The sequence below is a fragment of the Pteropus alecto genome, unplaced genomic scaffold, assembly GCF_000325575.1.
Source record: "Pteropus alecto unplaced genomic scaffold, ASM32557v1 scaffold101, whole genome shotgun sequence".
In the NCBI taxonomy this organism is placed as follows: domain Eukaryota; kingdom Metazoa; phylum Chordata; class Mammalia; order Chiroptera; family Pteropodidae; genus Pteropus; species Pteropus alecto.
Genome location: NW_006432945.1, coordinates 16566824 through 16580118, shown reverse-complemented (window position 1 = coordinate 16580118; position 13295 = coordinate 16566824). Strand labels below are relative to the sequence as shown.

The following is a 13295-nucleotide window of genomic DNA, read 5'->3' as shown; positions in this document are numbered from 1 at the left end:
CAGGAATATGTAAACAAGGAAATAAATAAACCTTGCCTAAATGTTCCTCAGGAGAAAACAAACAATACAATCCTTCTTCCTATTTGCCTCTTTTAACTAGAAGATTTAATTTCTTTATAAAGAAACCAAAAAGTTTATCCTCTCACAACTTTTCCTAATGCCTTTGAAATTAAAATACATACGTTGCTATAGTGATGAGTAACATGTAGATGATTCTGAAGACAACATAGGACGCGTAGCACACCCAAATGTTACCCGCGGTGTCCATGATATACACGGAGGCAGCAATCAGGAGAGAAAATAGAGACAATGTCATTTCTCCCCAAGTTGACCAGGATATTTTAATGTAACCAACTGCAAACACAGCAACAGCACCTATAAAACAAAAAATAATCTGGTTATTTTGCTAAATAAATACTACTTCAATAGTTGAAAAGTCAGCTTACATTTTAAAAGCTTTGAACTTACAAAGAGGGTAGCTCAAGATTACAGAGGGTCTTTAAAGTCAGGCAGAGATTTTGGACTTAATAGAATAAATAACATGGAGCCAGTGAGATGACAAGAGATTAAATTAGGCCAGTCTGCAAAGAGATGGAAATGGGGGGCACAGACCTGGGGGTGTTGCCAAGGCAAAGGTCATCAAATTAGAAAGGGACAATAGAAAGGTCAATGACACAGGCTCTGAGGTCACGTCTTGACTTTACTTCTTACCATCTGTATGACCTTGACGAGTTATTAACATATCTGTCCCAAGTTTCCTTAACTGTAAAATGGGGATGCTAATTGTACCTATCTTAGGAATTTTGTGAGGATGGATTTAACGTACATTAAGCCCTTTGATTAGCACTTAACACATGTTAACATGACATATAATAGCTGCTGTTATTGTATATTGCTACTCAGTTTTACATTAGGTGGCAAAAACACCCAGAAATCAGATAATGGAGACTTGGACATGAAAACAATTTTGAAATCATGATATTAGGTTTCCCAGAGGTAATAAAGAAGTCAGGTTTGTTAGTCAGAGTCTCTACCACTTGAGCACTTCCTCCTAAATTATAAAATCAGAGCTCAAAATAAAGAATCTTGGGATCACTTCAGATTTGGGCGGGGAGAGAAAACCTGACTGTGACAGCCTTCACTCCCAGAGGACTTGCCCCCCGCACCACCCGCTACCACCTCGCCTCACTTACCGAGTAAGGTTGACACGGCCTCCACGCCGCCGTTATAGACAGCGGCATGACGAGAGGGCATCACCTGCTCCCACAGGCCCTGTGTGTAGTTCACAACCAGGAAATAGCCGCAGGTGGAGAGGGCCCACCACGCCGACCAGCAGAGCAGAGGGCGACGGGAGTAGCACGTCAGGAAGTCATCCCATAGCGCCTTCAGCACCAGAGCACGGTCTGGCTTCAGCTCCTACACAGCAGAAGGGACAGCTCCAACGTCATGACGCAAATGCACAGGGGGCAACTGTACAGAACTATGACCAATGTTAATATTTAAAATACTTATGTGTATACAAATTAATCTTAGCTAAAGCCATTTTAATACATTCAAAACTGATCTTTTAAAAGGTTCTTACTCTTTTTTCTACTACGTGAGATCTACCAAATGACTCTACTTTCCCTCCCTCATCAATTCTTTGTTAATTCTCCAACATCATCTAACAAATTATGAAGGAATCAGCATTTCATTTCTACTCAGTCCCTGGTAACTCAGACAGAAGCTGCCCACATGTGCCTTAATAATCAAAGTGAGTTTCATGATAAGTGTCACCCACTGGGATGATAACCTAAATTTCAACTAGTAACCAGTGGTAAAAAAAGAGGGTAGGCAAAGTAGATTGATTTTCACTGAGGACATCAGATGCCACATTGAAGCAATTTGGCTTAACTCCAGGTGGAAAGGCAAAGACTTCATGTTGGTCCTTTACTCTCATCCAACATACAAAGCTTATAGAGCTCAGTTTTATTCCTCTTTTGATTCTCTTCTTTGTATTATTCATTACTACCCCACTTCAGCCAAGTATCATTTGAAGTTAAATATCAGATATCATTTCCAGCACAGAATAGGAAGGTAACTCCTATCCTTAAATACTTTGGGCTTCAATTCAGAAACTGGAAGTAGATATTCTTTATTTATCGGAATCATTTCATCTATTCATTTAGCAAAAATTTTCTGAGTGCTTTCTTTGAATGCCAAGTTCTGGGGATTGAAAGATGAAGAAGAGACAGCCTTTGCTGTAACTTCTAAGACATTTCTGACACAAGCAATATAATGTTGTGTTAGTCTGACCTTGAAGGTCATTCGCTCCTGGGGAAAATGTCATCCCTAATTTAAATCAGCCTTATCTTGAATCAATGAATGAATAGACCAACCAACCAACTTGGGATAAAACCTGAATCCAAATGAATACAAGGCCCAGCGAGAGGGGGTTTCCTGTCTGCTTTTTCACCACTGGTCTGGTCCCCAGAGTAGCCACCCCAAGACACTGAAGGCTGAACTTACCGCTTCCTCTATGGGAGTCTCCTCCACATTTAGAGGGATTTTTGACTCAACATCCTCCCACCTGGGAAGGTGATTCGAAGCTGAGGTGTCAGTAACAATGCCACCGTTTTGTATCTTGATACCATTCACTCCCTGGCAGATGGAATGAACGTGGTGGAAAAAAAGGCTCTTCTGTGGCATAGGCAGAAACCAGGCCACGGCGAAAGCCACGGAGACAGAGGTAAGAGAGATGACATTAAGGCTGAACAGGGACCAGCCTGCCACTGAGACGAGGATCTGCCCTACGACAGAGCCTACTGTGAAGCCCAGCAAGGTGGCACTTCGACAGTAGCTTGTGACTTTCTGGTACAGGCTCAGGTCCACCACACTGTACACATAAGAGTAGTAGGCAATTTCAGTGGCCGTGGCAACACCGTAGAAGAATTCCAGGAACTGAATGGCCAGCAGTCCCTGGGCATAGAGCAGCATAAACCATGTCACAATAAGGCTGAGCCCCTGCAGCAGAATCACGGGTTTGTAACGGAGGTAGTCTGTGGCAAGAAACACAGGAAACAGCAGCACCAGGTAAGAATAAGTCCACACTGGATAAATTTCATTGAAGACCTGATAGTAAAAGAAGGATAAAAACCCATTAGTGACATCAAAAGGCCTGGAATATTCATAGCAATTCATTCTTATAAAACAACCTACCAACACTTCAAATACCTCATCCTCATCAAACCAAAGAAATCTCGACAACAATTCTGATAATTGTTTAGAATATACTTCCCCATTTCCACCCCTTCCTCTTTTTCTTAAAATCTTCCCCATTCATCAAGGCCTAGTTCAAAGCCTTCCTCTTGCTGGGAGACTGCCAGTCGCAACATTCAAAGCTCCCTTGCCACTGCTCTGTATGCATCAGTCTCCCCAATTACCTCATAGCACCGGTTCTCTTAACCAAGGCTGCACATTTCCCAAGGAGCTTTAAGCATTTTGGATTCTCAGCCATGGACATTTTTAAAAAGCTCCCAGGAGATTTTAATGTGAGACATAGTTGAGAACCATTGCCTTATAGGTTCTCTGGGGGTGGACTCACCTGCACAACCTAATAGCATACTGTTTAGAAGATACTTGGATCGATAAACATTTTGGAGTCACAGTCGATTCTTACTTCTAGCCACAGGATAGGGAACCTTGATGCTGCTGTTTAATTAGGACTGATCTGACTGTTCTGATTTTAAGTTTCATTTCTTTGGGGGTACAGGAATTAGTAAAGGCAGTAAATCTGTCTGCACTTTGACAGCGTAACTACTTGTAGGTGGTAGGATTATAGGCAACTTTGATGTCCTTTTTGCTTTTATTTAATATGAAAAAAAAGAAGTGTTGCTGTTAAGTATTTTTTAAATTGAGATATAGTAGAAATAATAAAGGAAGAAGCAAGAGAACTAAACTGTTAAATCAAGCTACATTCAGACCCTGTAATATGCTGATCAGCGCTGCAGACAGAAGAAAGCAAGCTTTCAGCTGAGATTGCTAACAACCCATTTCCCCACACCAGGAAGGGGAAACAGAGAAAAGCAGCCACTCAGAAAAACCAGAGTCTTTAAGTGTCTGCCCTATGGCTAAAACCGTGGGAACCTGTGGATTAAAGGCTGGGAGCTGCCACCAGGCCTTTCACGCTATATAGCCTTCCCTTCCCATGCTACATACTCTTCCCCTTCCTCACTGTGTGTCCATATCAAAGGAAAACGGGTAAACGCAGTCTTTAAACTGTAACCCACAGGAACTGGAGAATGGTATGGAAACCGAATTCCCCTAGAACACTGGGGGTCCCTCTCAGTGCCTCTACTCTGTCTCTCTGTCCTTGTTCTCTATTGTCTCTGTCCCTTTTTATCTCTCTTAGGCTTTCTCACTCTGCCTCTGAGAGGAGACCTCACTCTGTAGAGTGTTGTCCCTTCTATAATGAACTTTCTCTTTGACTCTTACTTTGATGCGTGTTTGAATTCTTTCTACACTCTCTGCCAAGAACCCTCTTCTCTCTCAGTGCAGGGCTTGGTCTCCTTCCCACTTGGGGGAATCTGCACTGTCCTGCATCAGGAATAATCTTTAAAATAAGCTTTAAACCATTTAAGACCCAAGCTAGAATTTCAGTTCCATCGCTTGCTGTGTGATCCTAGGAAGTTTTAATTCCCTTTAGACTTAATCTCCATTATCAGTAAAAAAAGGGATAAGACCTATACCATCGGGTTATTTGTTGCAAGGATTGAATAAGAGCATCGGGTTATTTGTTGCAAGGATTGAATAAGAGCATACATGTAAATCATTCCACTTCATTCATAGGTCTGAAGACTTGAGGACAGAAGCAGATGCACAGACCACTCGGAACAATATGAATTAACTAAATTAATTAAGCTATCACCCTCATTCTTCTAATAACAATCATTGTAGAAGACTTTTGCCTCCTCTTATACCTGCTTAGTGTCCAGCAAGGTCCTCGGGTGTAAGTCAGTCAGTTTTTAAATGATCATTTTGTGATGGAGCAATGCAATCCTAGACTTTGACAATCTAAATCCGAGGGTGACTTTCCTTTTAACTCTCATGTATATACTTCGGTTTGCCAATTGTAAAATGGACTAATTGTTTTAAGGTTTTAGAGGAACAATCAAGTAAAACCTGTAAAACCTTTTGCCAATGCAAAGCACACTATAAAAGTAAAACACGATTTAAAACATATTCCAGGCTTGATTTGCTTTTGACTTGCCGAAAACCAAAAGTGATTTGTCTAATAATAGCCTGACCTTCATGAGCTTTGGTCTAATTTGTGTTTGTTAATTATTTAGCAACCTCCACTTAATCAGGAAATGTTCTTGCACATGAATATGTGCATGAAAGAATAATTGAGAACTGTAGAAATGATTCTTATTCAAACCGTGGACACTGTAGCAAATGAAGAACAAAGTGCACTTGGCAGCTGTAACCACAGCGAAAGATGCCTCTCAATAGAAAAACCAGAGGAAAGGGAACCTTGACATGAAGGTCAGAAGAGCGAAGGCTTCCCTGCAGACGGCACAGCTAGGTTCCGTTAACAGCTTCCCGCTCCTTTTTTGCCTAGAGTTTTACAGATATTCTTCGCGGTTCTAAGTTTGAAAGTGCCTCCTCTGACTCACCTTCCCATTTCCCCAACATGTTTTTCCCAACCAAACACCACCACAGAGCTATTAACCGTCACACCTTTCCTTTAAAATACCCTCTGTCACTCCCTCCTTCAATACCCCATCTTCATTTGTTTTCTGCCACAGCCCTCGGACTTCGGCTCACTTCATCGCTGCAGTAACACGGTCTGTTCCGAGACATGTCCTGTGCCTTTCAATGACGGCTGTCCCAAACGGTGAACCGTCACATTTTCATCACTAAACTGCGCCCTTTCAATTACCAGTTTAAAATGTTTATGCTTATAGGTCTGTTTCTACTCCTAATACAAAACCACAATTGTGATAATGAAGATGAGGAAAAGTCACATTGCCAGACTTGCAATGCCAAGTAGAAACAAAAATAAAGGCAAGAGGGGGAAAGACCAGAAGAGTTCCTTTTTACTTCTTCTAAGTAAATCGGACTTTTTCCCTGAGAGAGACAACCCTAGATGAATGTCCCTCTCACGACATTACCAGCATTAGAAGAGCAAATCTCTACTGAGTAGCTGTACACTGTGCTAGTCACCTTACTTGACCTCATTTAATCCAAACGACCCTAAGAGGAAAATGCTTTTATCATCTCTGTTTTACAACTGAGGAAATCTGGCCTTAGAGAAAGGGTAAGTAAATTGTCCAAAGTTATCACAGCTAGTAACTGGCAGAGCTGAACCCAGACATTCTGAATCCGCCACACTTAAATGCCTCATTTCTTCAATCAGAAAACTATTATTGATTACATACTATGTTCCAGGATTTTTTGTAAGGCTTAGAACAGCTTTTTCAACCTGTACTGAGGTGCTTTTACAGGGTATTCATGAAGAGATAAAGACCACACCATCTCCAGAGCTTGCCATTGGGTCTCCAAAAGATCCCTTCTCTTTATTACCTCCAAGGAGAAGCTGTTACACCTTAAACTGCTTCTTTGATGGATACTTTGAATCTTGAATGCAAAAATGTACGAATTATAGATTCCCTGTTCAGACCCTAGACAACACCTCTTACCTCAGGTAAGATCTGCCATGTGAGCAAAGGGAATTGATTTTAAGGTACCTTTCTACAGCACAGACCAGAGATTGTTTGTGCTTTCCCCTGAGATTCAAAAAGTCAAGGGGAAACAGATGTTCAGTTTTAATTTATAATTCAGATTTAGACTTTTAGAATCAGGTTTCAATTAAACAACTAATTAATAAGCACTTATTTGCACAACACTGTTTTAAAGTTGTATGGAGATTACAAAAAAAAAAAAGAATAAAATGAAACCTCAGTTCTCCAGGAGTTCTGAACCTAGTGAGAAACATACATACATACATTATTGATCAGTGAGATAGGAAATATGGGGTTGCTTCTGTGAGATGGACCTTGAAGAATGTGAAAGTTAGAGGCCAACAGAAAGATATCAACTGATACGTATGGGAAGATTACTCCAAGCAGAGATCATATCTTCAAGCACAGGCCAACAGATGAGACTGGATATGCTGGACTTGCAGCTGTGAGGTAATGTGGATGGAGCTCGGGCATGTGGAAGGGAAGGGGAAGAAGGATGTAGTTAGTAGGAGACGGGCTGCTATGGAGGTGAGAGCCAAATTCTGTGAGGCTCTGAGTATCAGCCAGAACAAGTGGAATGATTTCTTTAAAGCAAAGAAAGGTAGTGAATATCAAATCACATGCTAAAAAAGATGAAAGGATAAAAAAGTTTTTACAAATAGAGCTCTATTTTATTAAAACTATTGGAATGCAGTCAAATTTTAACCTGTTTTAAAACTTTTTAAATGGTACCTAAAACAGGTTAAGGTTTTTCTTGATATCTAAGAAGAAAATCTTTTGAGAGGGGAAAGATGAGGAAATTCCGTCCTTTCTTTCCTCCTTTTGCCTTTGGACAGTTCACAATAGCTCTATTTAAGAAGATCCAACTCGGCCCTTCTAAAGTCTTCTAGGGGGAAATATGAACTTCAACACAAACATCACTGACCATGATTAGACAACTGCTTTGCCTAAAAAATCATGTAATATTTTTTAAATTAACTGTCCGTTGGTGAAAACAAGCACTCAGTAAGGAAGGAGAACAATTGTTCTACTTATTTCGGTTATTAGATATTCAAAAAACCCAGGGTTCTGGGGAGGGTGAACTGAGCCACACTGTGCATAACCAACAAACTCAGCAGTGATTCTGAAGTCCTCAGAGACAAATGAACTCTTTCCAGACACTAGCTTTCTCTTCAAACCCTGCCCGCTTCCTCATCTAATTAGCAATAACAGAAGTGTGCTATGTTTTTGTTACACGATCAGCAAATATTTACTGGGCTTGGCCCCCCTGCTTTATTCCTATGGCCCCTGGACGTACTTCACTCACTGCAGAAATCTTTCTTGTAAGGCAGGGCACATGATGGCACATCACAGAGCAACTCTCTGCCCAGGGCACGTGACAAAACAGATCAGCTTTCAAACATCAACACTGGGAGAATGTTTCTCCCCCATGCACTTCTTGTCAGGCAAGGTGCACAAACTGCAGGTCACATGGCAGTTCACATGAAACTTTAATTGTTAGCAGCTCACCAGCATATCGTTTCTGCTGCAGTGGCTACACCTCAGACTCAGTGGTAGTTGTGGGTGTACAGGATCATTCTCATATTTACTGCAGTAATTTTCTTCTTGTAAAATCATTCTGTTCACAAGAGCTGGATGTTTCCATTTTATTTTTTAACCAATATTAAAATTCAAACAGGTAATGAATAACTGTTATAGTCCCTTGTGGAGTGGTGCATAAGACCGAGAAACAGAAGATCCGAAGTTGGGTAAAAGTGAGTGATGCTTGCTAGAGATGAGACACTATGAGAAACTCAAATGAAACCTTTAATCCAGGATTCAACACTGACTTTCAATTCCCTGTCAAGTCCTTGAAAATGGAGGAGCAGTGTAACAACAAAGTAGGCTAAGAGTAATTATATCCTCCTCTGACCTGTTATGCAGGGATACTGAGTGGCTACTCCAAAGAGGTGACTACTAACCACAGGGAGAAGAGTGAGGTCTAGATGGGAGTATTTCACACCAACAGTGGGGGGTGGGGCGCAGGGTGGGAGAAGCAGGCATAGGAAAAAAGGACCAGCTAACGAGTGCCCACTCAGCTTTCACCCTGTGTAGTGTTCCAGAAAGGAGTACCAGACCTCAGCTCTCATGCTTTGTAGAGTTCAAGGGAGAGGACGTTGAACCTGCTTTATTTTGGTTTTGTGGGAGCACCTTGAGTTTAGTTCTTCAAAAACCAAGTGTTGCGATTGACCGTACACATTTTTAAAGTACACCATGCACTTTTGAAGTATTTTACTTGCAAACCCTCATCTAGGGAAAAATCAGCAAGTTCTTGACCATGGACTTCGGGCTCTCAATTACTCTGAACATCAGAGAGACAGAGCTTTTGAGAGATCTCACCATGTTGTTGACAAGCAAAACCAACATCTGTGAAGCAACAATTCACAATGCAAAAAAACCTATAATTAAGTGCCAATTCTGCGATATCATCTAAGTATCTGCTTTTATCCTAGGAGGCGGGGTGGGTGCGAGGGGCAGCAGATCCCCGGACACAGCTTCATCCAAATGAAATGAAGACAAATTAAGGTGATGGGTCCTTGTCCTCTACTGTCCTTATTTGAATAGGTCCATGCCGTCAAAGGTAAACGAAGTAACATACGGGAAGGGAGAAGGTAGGGTGTATTCGGGCGAGGGCAGAGCCTTTCAGAAAAGCAGAGGTTACTCAGCATCTGGTTCTCTACTTTCAGCAACAAATATTTACTCAACCACGACCATGTCCAAAGTACAGCGCGCTGTCTCCACTTTTTTATCCAAATACATCCCTCTTTTTCCCGAGCCCTCCGCAGGAGAAGCGCCCTATACACCCAACCGACAGAAAAACAGCGTGAACTGATGCAGCGCACAGCACGGAGCCGCCTCCCAACCGGGAAAAGTCACAGATGTCGGCCCAGAGTGGCTCCCGCGGCTGGAACGTCCTCCCCGGCCCTCGTCCTTTCCTTAACCGAATCCCTTCCGCACGCTCCCCGCCCGCGCCCGCGCCCGCTCCCGCGATCCCGGGCCCGGCCGCCGCGCGTACCTCCCTCTCCGTCAGGTTCTTGTCTGGCCCCAGCAGGTAGGGGGTCAGGAACGGCTCGGACGGCCGGAGACTGGCGAAGAAGCCATAGGCGCAGAGCAGCGCGGTGGGCAAAACCCAGCACTCGCGGGGGACCCTGGCCGTCCGCAGGAGCCTGGCGGCCGCCTGCCGCCGGAACACCGGGCGGGGCGCATCCATCCGGGCCGTGAGGAACGGGGGCCCAGGCCGGCCCCTTCTGGCTCCTCCGCCAACTGTGGTGCGGTTCAAGCGCTGCCACAGCGCGAGATCCGTCCCTACGCGTGGCGTCCCCTTCTCGCAGGGACAGGCCGCCCAGGTGGCCTACCGGCCTCCTCTGCTCAGATGCCTCACATCTCCACTCCCGACACGAGCTCGAAAAGGAGACACGCCTCGAGGCCCACCCCCCCGCCACCGCCTTCCGGCGTACAGCCAATCACAGCAGACGTCGGCAATGTGGCTTCTCTCCCATTGGTCGGCGGCGGCACGCCAGAGCGCTGACGTCCTCGGGCGCGGGCGCGGGGGACCATGGCAAGACTCAGTCCCTGCGCGGGCTTGTTGCTGCCACCTGGGTCAGTCAGGCGGGCCACCACCGGCTGCAGCCGCCGTGGGCTCGGTGCTGCCGCTCACCTGAGGGGCGTGCGCCCCGTGAGTGTAATCCCCACAGAAAGGAAGGAGCCGTCCCTCACAGAGGCCGTCTCTCATTCTCAGTCACCGTCCCTCCGGGCGTCCATTCAGATTCTCCTTCCCGAGAGACTCAGTGGACAAAGCCGGGCAAAGGTTTAACTTTGGGGCGGGGGGATGCTTAACCTCTCCTTCAGCAGCTGTCATGTTTCAAGTTGTGTTGAGAGACCACGGGAAGACACTAGAGGCCTCAGAGCGTTTGCCCAGAGACTGAACAGAAAGAAGCAAAGTACGTAAAATAGTGTGAGAAGAACGAACGAGTTAGTCACTCAGCAGAAGGACCGTAATGGAGTCCTAATTAAAGGGGTTTGGCTTTATTTTCTCACTTTTTGCAAGCAGGATAGAAAGAAGAAACACATAACTGAATGAGAGAGCCTGTGTTTAAAAAGGAAAGCGGGAAGTTCTAAGCCATTAAAGCAGTCATGAAATACTACCGGATCTCGCCGTTTAAAAAAAAAAAAGAGAGAGAGAACTTGGCATAGTTTTCAAGGGCAAAGCATGACCAGAATCCCCGGGGCTTTCTTTCATCTCTCTTTAAGCCTCTTTCTGTCTGACCCACAGCCTGACTCTCAGTCCAGACCACGCTGCACATTTAAAGCAATTTTCCCAGTGCAGTATTTGCAGACATCATTACTCTAAAGGCTAAGAGAATGTGTGCTTGTATATTTTTCTGTTTTTGAAAATCTTTCCAGACCTAATTTCTATGTGGCAATTATCAATAGGTATAACTCACAGAAATAAAGTCTTTACGGTCCTCAAAACAGAAAGCTGTTCGTAATAAGTGGGCTGCTCTTTCTGAGGCCTCTCGAGGTTTGCTTTCTCCTTCCTTGTAGCCCACTTATTACGAACAGCTTTCTGTCCCTTCCTGGAGGCTTGGAGTCCAGAGTTATGTTAACCTGTAAATCACTGGTTCCGGAACTTTTCCAGGTATAATCACTTAGGCACCTCAAATCCCCTTTGCAGTGTTGAGCATTAACAAATAATAATTCTTGAATTGGGTAGAAACTGTTTTTTACTGTTTTCCTCTAAGAGGTCAAGGTAGGCAGAATTCTAAGAATGACCTTTGCCCTTGTGTAATCCCCACCCCTTCGCTTGCGGGCTTGAACCCAATTTGATGAAAGAATACAACTGCGAGCGTTACATTATGGTGAAAGAGGGATTATTCAGGTGGGCGCAATCTAATCACACAAGCCCTTTAAAAGCAGTGAATCTTTTCTCCTGGTAGCAGAAGAGGAAGTCGGAGGTGTCTGAAGAATAAGACTTGACACTTGACGTGCTGCTGCAGCACGGGGACTGGGTGCCAAGGCTGTGAGCACTCTGCAGCAGTTGAGACTGACTTGGCCGACAGCCAGCAAGGAACCAGGGGTTTCAGTCCTACAACCACAGGGAACTGAATTCTGCTAACAACCTAAAGGAGTTTGGAAGTGAATTCTTCCTCACAGCCTCCAGATAAGAGCCCAGCCCAGCTGACACCTTAATTTCTGCCAGTGAAACTCTAAGCAGAGAACCACCCAACTTCCTCCCCTCCACTCTCAGACTTCTGATCTGCAGAACCGTGAGCTAAATTTTTATAATTTTTTTTATGCCGCTGTGTTTGTGGTGACTTGTCATGCAGCAATAGGAAACTAATACAGAGGTAAATAGAATATATTTTACAAATTGAGGTAATATTTACATAATACGAGATTACCCATTAACTATATTTAAGTGTAGAACTCGGCAGTGTTAGTAACTGTATTTAAGTGTAGAACTCAGCGGCGTTAGTACATTCACAACATTGCGTAACCGTCACCTCTGTCTAGTTCTAAGACATTTCGCCACCCGGAAAGGAAGCTTGTACCTGTTAGGCAATCACTCCCTATTCTCCCCTTCTCCTGGAAAACATTAATGTGCTTTCTGTCTCTATGAGTTTATCTAGGTTGGATAATTCATACAAATGGAATCATGTAATATGTGTCCTTTTTGTGGCTGGCTTCTTTGGCTTATCATAATATTTTTGAGGTTCCTCGACAAGTATATATCAGTACTTCATTCAGTACTTCATTCCTTTTTATGGCTGAAGAAAATTCCATTTTATATATATAACATTTTGTTTATGTTTTCATCAATTGATAGACGTTTGGGTTGTTTCTCCTTTTTGGCTATTGTGAATAGTGCTGCTATGAACGTTTGTGTGTAAGTATTTCTTTAAATACCTGATTTCAGATTTTTTTGCGTATGTAGGAGTGTAATTGCCAGATCACTTTATAATTCTATGTCTAACTATTTGAGGAAATGCCAGACTGTTTTGCGTGAGCCTGCACCTTTTAACATGCCCAGCAGCAGTGTGTGGGGGTTCCAGTTCCTCTCCCATCCTTGCTGTAACGCAGGAGCTCCAGGCCAGGTGCCTGCACCTGGAATATTCCAGAAAAACCACCAGGGAGGACTGGAGGGGTGCCACATGCCATTTATTAATCACGGGGCAGGGAATCTTCAGCAGCGGCCTGTTGGAGCTGCAGGAAAAGGCACCTGGCCAAAGGCAGGCAAAGTTTTATGCCTACAAGCAGAGGGAGGGGTTATCTCCCTGGGAGAGAGAAGACGGACAGGAGCAAGATGTGCTGCTTGGTTACAAGTGCAGATTCATGTCCATGGGAGCAGCAGAAAACATCCTTGGGAGCAGGCACTGCCAAAAGCTCTTTGTGTACTGCCTTCCTGGGCTGCTGGCTGGGCAACCAGCAGTCTTCTGAGTATGTGGAGGGGCTGTGTTCTGAATTAACCCCACACTTGTCAATACTTATTTACCTTTTTTAAACAAAATATTCATTCTAGGAAGTGTGAAGTGG

At 43.9% G+C, this 13295-nt stretch overlaps 1 protein-coding gene across 1 annotated transcript in view; it reads right to left on the bottom strand.

The window, feature by feature from the left end:
- Positions 1-10053, bottom strand: part of SLC19A2 (solute carrier family 19 member 2) — a 14742-nt gene extending 4689 nt beyond the window's left edge. The window contains exons 1-4 of the mRNA XM_006907821.3: positions 9778-10053; positions 2509-3111; positions 1194-1416; positions 183-375 (exon numbers count right to left, since the gene is read on the bottom strand). Coding sequence (XP_006907883.1) covers positions 183-375; positions 1194-1416; positions 2509-3111; positions 9778-9972 — 1214 coding nt within the window. The 5' untranslated portion in view covers positions 9973-10053. The remainder of the gene's footprint in view (positions 1-182; positions 376-1193; positions 1417-2508; positions 3112-9777) is intronic.
- Between the last annotated feature and the right edge of the window lie 3242 nt (positions 10054-13295).